The following is a 9,095-nucleotide window of genomic DNA, read 5'->3' as shown; positions in this document are numbered from 1 at the left end:
AAGTATGGGAATGCCTATACTAAATTCCCATAGAGGCAGGCAGATTTTTATTTTAAAGAGACCCTATGCAACTTTTTCATAGTCATAAAATCGCTTAGAAATCGTTGTTTTGCTTGACTGACCAGTTTTATCGAAAACAGTAATATTTCCTCCCGCCCCCAGTGTCCCTATATCCGCTATTGCAACCTTGCAGTTTGTTCAGGAGACGATCGCTCTTGTTTACATCTGAAAGGCTGAGACGTGTAAGGAACAAGAAGAACCACGCTTGCAATTTATATATTTATATATAGCCTATATATGTATAAATATTAGATTAGATTAGATTAGATTAGATAGTACTTTATTGTCTGTTACACAAGGGTTACAGAAAATTTTCTTTGACAAGGCTCCAATCACAAATAAACATTCACACAGACATATAAGGACAAGACATGGGGTGTTGAGGTATCAGCTGTGGTAATCATTTTGTGTTGTTCAGTATGGTTATTGCAGAAGGGATGAAGGATTTCTTGTAAATATTCTTCCGGGCCAGTGGTACATTGAAACGCCTGCCTGATGGTACAGTAGTAGCTGGAAGGAGTGATGGAGGGGGTGAGAGTGGTCCGCTGTGATCAGGTTGGCTTTCCTGATCACTGAGCGACTGTACAGCTCAGATAGGGGGGTGTGGGGGGAACCAGTTATTTTGGCAGCATGGTTTACTATCCGGGAGAGTCTTGTTTTGTGCTTGATGGTGAGTTGGTTGTACCAGGAAGATATGTTGAAAGTGAGAACTGATTCAATGAGGGAGCGGTAGACCAAAGTTAGTACGTCCTTGCTGACCTGAAATGTCCTGAGTTTTCTGAGCAGATGAAGACGTTGTTGTGCTTTCTTGAATATTGTATTGGTGTGTTGTGAAAAGGACAGGGAAGTGTCTATTTCTGTGCCCAGGTACTTGAATACCTGCACTTGCTCCACTAGCTGACCCTGGATGTTAAGAGGCTGGAACAGAGGTGATGCCTTGTCTCTGCCCCCACAGCATAGCTCCTTTGTTTTTGCAATGTTGAGCTCTAAGGAGAGCTCAACAAAAGTTTCAGACAGGTTGTCCACTGCCTGCTGGTATCGGGCTAGGGCATCAGTGTGGGACATGTGTGCAACCAAGGCAATGTCATCTGCATATTTAAAAAGTGCCATACCTTCACTGTTACACTGAATGCTATTAGTGTACACTGAGAAGAGGATTGGGGATAAAACACAGCCTTGGGGGAGTCCAGAGTTTAAAATGAGCTTTGTTGATTTAGCCCCATTAAAAGACACCTGTTGTGGTCTATCCAGCAGAAAGTGCTTTATCCACAGGGTGAGTGTTGGGTGAACCTGAAGATCTGATAGGTGATGTAAAAGTTTGTTGATGCTCACTGTGTTAAAAGCTGAGGAAAAGTCCATGAATAAAATTCTGGTGTGTGGGTGTGCTGAGTCCAGTTTTTTTGGTGACAGTGTCTAAAAGTGTGAGGCTTGCATCCTCCACACCACGTCTTGCCCTGTAGGCAAACTGGAATGGGTCCAGCTTGTCTGACACCATGCCTGATAGGAGGTTACAGACCACCTTCTCCATGCATTTGCACAGCACAGATGTTAGTGCCACTGGTCTGTAGTCCTTCAGGGCCTTAGCAGGTGCCTTTTTGGGGATGGGAATGATGGTGGTTTCCCTCCACTGGTCAGGGACACAGCCAGAGTCCAGTAGGTGTTGGAACAGCCTGGTGAGAACGCCACTTAGCTGAGTGGAGCATTCCTTTAGCGCCCTCCCTCTAAGCCTGTCAGGGCCAGAGGCCTTATGTGGATTAACTCTGCGCAGTGTGGAGGTCACCAGCTGTTCATCAATGCGGAGGGATTGGAGACTGGAGCTGGTGGCTAGGGGGGCCCAGGTGGATGCTGTGCTGTCCCCATTGAAGCGGGTGAAGAAGATGTTTAATTCCTCTGCCAGAGTTGGATCAGGGCAGGCAGTCTCTGCAGGTTTGGGTGTTCTGCCCATCATGATGTTCAAGCCTTGCCATGCTTCCCTCGCATTCCCAGAAATTAATTTCTGCTCCACCTTGTTCTTATAGTCAATTTTAGCCAGCTTGGCCTTCCTCCTAAACTCCTTCTCCAGTTCCCTCACCCTGGGTTTATCTCCATCCAGGAAGGCCTTCTTCTTCTGGACCAGGCAGATTTTCATGTCCTTGTTAACCCATTTTTTATTGTTTGGGAAGATGCTTATTTGTTTGATGGGTGTTACAGTATCCTCACAAAATAGAATGTAGGAGGTAAGTAGGTCTGTTAAAAAGTTAAAATCATTGTCACTGTCGTTAAAAAACAAATCCCAGTCTGTTGATTCAAAACAGCCCCTTAGGGATTCAGCTGCCTCCTTATTCCAGACTCTAATGTGTTGTGTTATGGGTTCCCCTGTTTTCAAACGTGACCTGTAACTTGGCAGTAACAAAATAACATTGTGATCTGAACGGCCTAGGGGTGGGCGTGCTTTTGAAATATAGGCGTCTGGGATGTTACTGAAGCATAAATCTAGTATATTCTGCATTCTGGTGGGGATCGTAACATGTTGCTCTAAGTTTGGCAGGTAGGAGGTGATATCGCACCTGTTAAAGTCACCCAGAATAAACACTGGCTGGTCTCCAGTCTGATTGACAGCTCTGTTATAGCTCTCAGCTATGTGTTCAGCGGCTAGATTAAAGTCAGGCCCTGGAACATATACTAAGATGACAGTGATCTGGGAGAATTCCCGGGGTAGATAGTGTGGTCTAAAAGACACAGTCATTGTCTCGTAGTGTTTGCAGGACACAGTCTCCCTCAACGTAGTGTTTGTTGCCCACTTGTCATTGACAGCAAATATACACACTAAAGCTGTCAGGGAAGCTCTGCAGAGAAATATGCAAGCATAAAACGAGCGAAAATGAAAACCGAAACCGAAACCGGAGATGAACTCGCCAATCCTGCATAGTTTCTCTTTAAAAGGCCAGTTATTTCATGGATCCAGGACAATGCCCCTTGATAGAGTCCCCTAGAGTTGGCCTTTGGAATAGGCCTGAAGGCATTAAGATCAATTTCAAAAATATGATTTTAAATTGTCAACTTTAGCATGTGTTCCAATACTTTTTGAGGGCACTGTATGCTTATTTACTCAATGAGTTGACGTTAATCAGTTTCTTGTGTCTCCTTATGTAACCAGCCCACAGACAGACAGACCTCCATCTCCAGTGCCCAGCTGTGTGTCCATGAAGAGTGATTGGTCCATGGGTAATATGCCCAAATTCAGCAGTGAACCAGTTCCATCAGGTCTACAGTGAGTAACTTTATCAGTCTGTAGGCATGTCAGTCACATCATGTAATTCTACATACAGACAGACACTGACATAACAATTAAAGTGAATGCAAAACTTAATTGCATCTGTGAGAAAGTAAAGGTCTAATCCAGTCACATTTTTTAGTGATAGTATGTAGCTTTCTTCACACACACACACTGCTTTGGACCTTAACACAGGGGAAGAGATTTACAGATTCAAACTTGGATGGACGTTTGTAAAACGCTTAAACAGGTCTGATCAAACACAGAATGCTTTGCGCTGTTTATTGTGTTATGTAAGAGATAATGTATAGAACGCCGGTCATTATCGGAAAATAATTTCCGACAGGATGAACTGAACCCCGACGCGCAGCGGAGGGGTTTTGCTTCGTCCTGAAGGGAATTATTTTCCGATAATGACCGGCGTTCTATACATTATCCCGCTTATTATACGGCTACTTGCCAAAACGAGAAGAAACGTACCACAATATGTCTTTAGCAATGACTTAGCTACCGTTTCGTGGCTTCCGCTAACAAAATAAATAGTTCGCCACACAGATAGAACGTGACTGTTGCCATTGACAGCGGTCATTATTTTTTTCAGAGGTCCTCTATCAAGAAATAATGACCGGTAGAACGTTGGGAAATCCCATTCAAGTCAATGGGGCGTTCTACTTGCATTGTGAAGAGCCGTATAATAAGGGTAGAGACAACAGTGCCATTTTTAAATGGGTACACTACTTGCGGGGCAGCCGTGGTGTACTGGTTAGGGCTTCGGGTCTGTAACCAGAGGGTTGCCCGTTCGATCCCCGACCAGTCCACCATGGCTGAAGTGCCCTTGAGCAAGGCACCTAACCCCTCACTGCTCCCCGAGTGCCGCTGGTTGGGCAGGCAGCTCACTCCTCTGGGTTAGTGTGTGATTCACCTCGCTGTGTGTGTTCACTAATTCGGTTAAATTGGGTTAAATGCAGAGAAACGAATTTCCCTCACGGGATCAAAATAGTATATATTCTATTCTATTCTAATTGCAGAAGAGCAGTACTTTGCTGGTTTTGTTTTTCAGTTGGCTTACTTAGCCCACACAGTTGCGTGTATGTCATTTATTAACATGATGAAACCAGATGCAGATAACAAAAAAGGTGCATAGTGCACAATTTAATCAGTAGATTTAATCAGTAGTGGAGCAATTAGTGCATTAGTCCAAGTGTTGTTTGTCTGATGTCCCTGCAGGTTAAGGACTGATCTGCAGGATCTAGGACCAAGGAGACACCTGCACACTGGACATACACCAGGCAGAAATAGGGAACTAGGTGAGAATACATTTTGGATTTGATCAGGTTTTATTTACTAGTGCTTGTGGATGTAGGCCTATTCATGAGTTCATGATAATATGAATAATTGTTATTATTGACTTTAATGATGACTTTTAAACTGACTTGTTTTGTCATTTCTAAACAGATGAGGACCTGAGGAGAGTTATAAAGAATCACAAAGCCAGTCTGAAGAAGAGGTTTGAGAACATCTCTGAAGGCATCATCAAACCAGGAGCTGAGATACTCCTCAATAAGATCTACACAGAGCTCTACATCACAGAGGGAGAGAGTGAAGGGGTGAACAAGGAACATGAGGTTTGGCAGGTAGAGTCAGCGTCCAGATCTCAATCCACAGAAGACATACCAATCAACTGCAACGACATCTTCAAGCCCTTACTTGGACAGGAGAAGCACATCAGAACTGTGATGACCAAAGGTGTTGCTGGTATTGGAAAAACTGTCTCAGTGCAAAAGTTCATTCTTGATTGGGCAGATGGGGTGGCCAATCAGGATAAAGATTTTATGTTTCCCCTTTCTTTCCGTGAGCTTAATTTAGTCAGGGGTGATCAGTATAGTCTTCACAGCCTCCTGCTTGACTTCCACCCTGAGCTGAAGGAGTTGAATGATGGTGAAGGATACAAAGACTGTCAGGTTGTGTTCATATTTGATGGTTTGGATGAGAGTCGGTTGACTCTGGACCTGGAGCAGATCAGTGAGTTGTCTGATGTAAAACAAACATCATCAGTGGATGTTGTGATGACGAGCCTCATTCAGGGACCTCTGCTTCCCTCTGCACTCATCTGGATCACCTCAAGACCAGCTGCAGCCAGTCAGATTCCTGCTCAGTTCATTGACCAGGTAACAGAAGTACGAGGATTCAATGACCCACAGAAGGAAGAATACTTCAGGAAGAGAATCAGAGATGAGAGTCAGGCCAACAGAATCATCTCACACATTCAGACATCCAGGAGTCTCCACATTATGTGCCACATTCCAGTATTTTGTTGGATTGCAGCTACTGTACTTCAGCAGATGCTGGAAAGGAAAAACATCAAAGACATTCCCAAAACGCTGACTGAGATGTTCATACACTTCTTGCTCATCCAAACAACAAGAAAGGATCAGAAGTATCAGAGTGGATCTGAAAAAGATACAAAGAAACTTCTGGAATCTCAGAGGATCATTTTACTTAAGCTGGCAGAACTGGCTTTCAAGAATTTAGAGAATGGCAACCTCATGTTTTATGAGGAAGACCTGAGAGAGTGTGGCATTGATGTCAGTGAAGCCTCAGTGTACTCTGGCATGTGCACTGAGATCTTCAAGACAGAAAATGTGGAATTTCAAAACAAGAAGGTCTACTGCTTTGTGCATCTGAGTGTCCAGGAGTTTCTGGCAGCGGTGTTTGTGTTTCACTCGTATTTGGCTAAGAAACTTGAGGCATTGAAATGCTTCCTCGGTGAAAAGGAAAGAGATGAACTCAATCCATCATTTTTATCTTCTCTTCAATCAGCACTAGGATTAAAAGACAATTTACATATATTACTTAAGAGTGCAGTTGATAAGGCATTGGAGAGCCAGAACGGACACCTGGATCTCTTCCTTCGCTTTCTAATGGGCGTTTCTGTGGAGAGAAATCACAAACTTCTGCAAGGTCTACTGAGCAACACACACAACAGTTCTTATAGTATCAAGGAAACATGTCAGTACATGAAGAAGCTCAACAGAGAAGGTCTCTCTCCTGAACGATGCATCAATCTTTTCCACTGCTTATTTGAAATGAATGATGATTCCATGCACAAAGAAATTCAGACATTTCTGTCATCACCAAAGAACATCAAACAGGAGTTGTCTCCTGCCCACTGTTCAGCACTGGCCCACATGCTTCTGATGTCTGAGGATGTGCTGGATGAGATTGAGCTGAAGAAATACAACACATCAGATGAGGGACGCAGGAGACTGATCCCAGCTGTGAGGTGCTGCAGAAAGGCACGGTGAGTTTCTGATGGAGAGACTGTGCTAATTATAGTGACTAAGTATAATGTTGAAGTCACTAGTCTACTACCACCTGGGGTGAACCCAGACTAGCCTGTTAGCAGATTTTAATTTGGAATTTTTCAGTCTGGAAAGGAGCCCATTGACATCTAGTTTCTGAATCACCAAAAATCCAGGGCCATTTTATTTCTTTACAATTGGGTAAATAACTACAATAAAACTACAATTACCAACAAGATGTGCTTGCTGCAATTTTGAAATGGTTTTGGTAGATTTTAATGCACTAATGTAAGTTTAATTTCATTGCTGGTTATGTCCCTGAAAGTCATAAAATGAAAAGTTTGGAACAGACGCCAATAGGATCTTTTTCAGACTGACCTTCCTTGACCGGTTCACTCAGTACTAGAAATCTAGGTCGACAGTATAAAACCTTTAAAGATGCCTAAAGGTGAAATAGTCTTGTGTGATGATGCACTTCACTGTTTTATGACACCGTTTTATTTGAATGAGCTTTTGCAAATGTGCCTGGTGGACACTTTTTCTCTATTTTGAGGTTTTTTTTTTTTAATTGAGAAATTCCATCTTCACTACAGTATTGTGGTTGGTTTTTTCGCACAACATGTTCACATGAAAGTAAGCATAATAGCAGGATTGTGGTTGATGGTGTGCCATAAAGTGCCACATATATTTATAAATTGCTTATATTCTGTCCTCTTATAACATTACAAACCTTTCAGGTGTGTAGGTGCGTGACTGAGTGATTTGCAATTTTGCCCAAGTACATGTGCTCTAGAAGTCTTGTGCGGGTATCAGGGGGGTGTGGGTGGGTGAGTGTGTTTGTGTGATTGGGCAATATTTCATCCTTTCTCATGTTGTTATGCAGACTTGCTGGATGCAAACTCTCAGAGAAGTCCTGTGGAATTGTGGCTGCTGTTCTACGGTCACCAAACTCCCTGATAGAGCTGGACCTGAGTCACAATGACCTGGGAGATTCTGGAGTCCATCTTCTCTCTAAGGGACTGTCTAGTCCCCACTGCTCCCTGATAGAGCTGGACCTGAGTCACAATGACCTGGGAGATTCTGGAGTCCATCTTCTCTCTAAGGGACTGTCTAGTCCCCACTGCTCCCTGATAGAGCTGGACCTGAGTCACAATGACCTGGGAGATTCTGGAGTCCATCTTCTCTCTAAGGGACTGTCTAGTCCCCACTGCAAACTGCAGACCTTAAGGTTGGTGTTAGTCAGACATGTCTTTGTAAAGGATTATTATTATGACTAGCATAGCAGATTGTGGTTTGGTTTGTGTTTTATCTTTGTCTTAAGACCTGTACACAACAAGTAAAAAAATTTTTCGGACAAAAACATTCACATCAAGTAACTAAACACATGTTTTCTATTAGTCTCGTTTGATGTGAAATATCCTATTTAGATAGATAGATAGATAGATAGATAAATAGATACGTAGATAGATAGATAGATAGACTAGTCTCATTATAGAGGGGGCCAGCCATGGCCTACTGGTTTGGGTTTCCAGCTTGTAACCGTAGGGTTCCCCGTTCCCCCATCCAGGATCCCCCCCCAAAAATGTGGGCACTGCTCTCCCACGTCACATCCAAGGCTGAAGTGCCCTTGACCTATAACCCCTAACACACATATGGGTATTTCCCAGATTAGGGGTCAAATTGGGTTGCTGAAATTTTGAAAATCACAATTCCAAATTTGACTAATTGGTATACATCAAATTAATGGTCCTTTAGTCAGGAGTTACGTTATGAGCTTGGTTGAGACCATACAATAAGGGAATTTATTATTTTTTGCCATTTTCTTAACTATGTCAAGTAAATGTGTCATTACCATCACATCATCAAAAAGATATAAAAAATGAAGCTTAAATGATAAATCAATGCTTTTAAAACATTTTCTGGTTTCTAATGAAATCTATTTCATCTTTAGCTCAATGGTATTGTTGTTTTTTACTTGCAAGATGAATTATAGTCATTTTAGTATCTACATTTCTGATTCATCAATCTACCCTAGTTTTGAATATAAGCTTATTTTAAGGAAATGCCATAAATCAAAACTTTTTTAATACAGTGATCATTTAGACTGTCAAACATTGTCAAAATATATAATTGTTGGATAGTTTTGTAATTTATACCTAATTTATTGGCAAAAATATGTATGTGATGGTGATGACACTGCAGCTCTGGTAATGACAGTTTGATGTGATAATGACAAATCACTGATAGTAAACTAATACAGTGATCATCTAGACTGTCCAACATTGTCAAAAATACATAATAGTTTGATATTTTTGTAATTTATACATCATTTATTGCCAAAAATATGTATTGTGATGGTAATGACACTGCAGTTCTGGTAATGACATTTTGTGGCGGTGATGACAAATCACTGATGGAAATGTGCTGGTAATGACTGTGCTGGTAATGACATTTTTGTCAAAAAACTAGCTTTCCAAAGC

The 9,095-nt window shown here is 42.1% G+C and overlaps 1 protein-coding gene across 1 annotated transcript in view; it reads left to right on the top strand.

Moving 5' to 3' along the window:
* Positions 1–2,726: 2,726 nt before the first annotated feature.
* Positions 2,727–9,095, top strand: part of LOC134076159 (uncharacterized) — a 31,499-nt gene continuing 25,130 nt past the window's right edge. Inside the window, 4 exon segments of the mRNA XM_062531195.1 lie at positions 2,727–2,754; positions 4,769–5,327; positions 5,388–6,571; positions 6,574–6,591. Coding sequence (XP_062387179.1) covers positions 2,727–2,754; positions 4,769–5,327; positions 5,388–6,571; positions 6,574–6,591 — 1,789 coding nt within the window.

This window comes from Sardina pilchardus, chromosome 1 (assembly GCF_963854185.1).
Source record: "Sardina pilchardus chromosome 1, fSarPil1.1, whole genome shotgun sequence".
In the NCBI taxonomy this organism is placed as follows: Eukaryota; Metazoa; Chordata; class Actinopteri; order Clupeiformes; family Clupeidae; genus Sardina; species Sardina pilchardus.
This window is presented reverse-complemented; position numbering and strand designations above follow the sequence as displayed.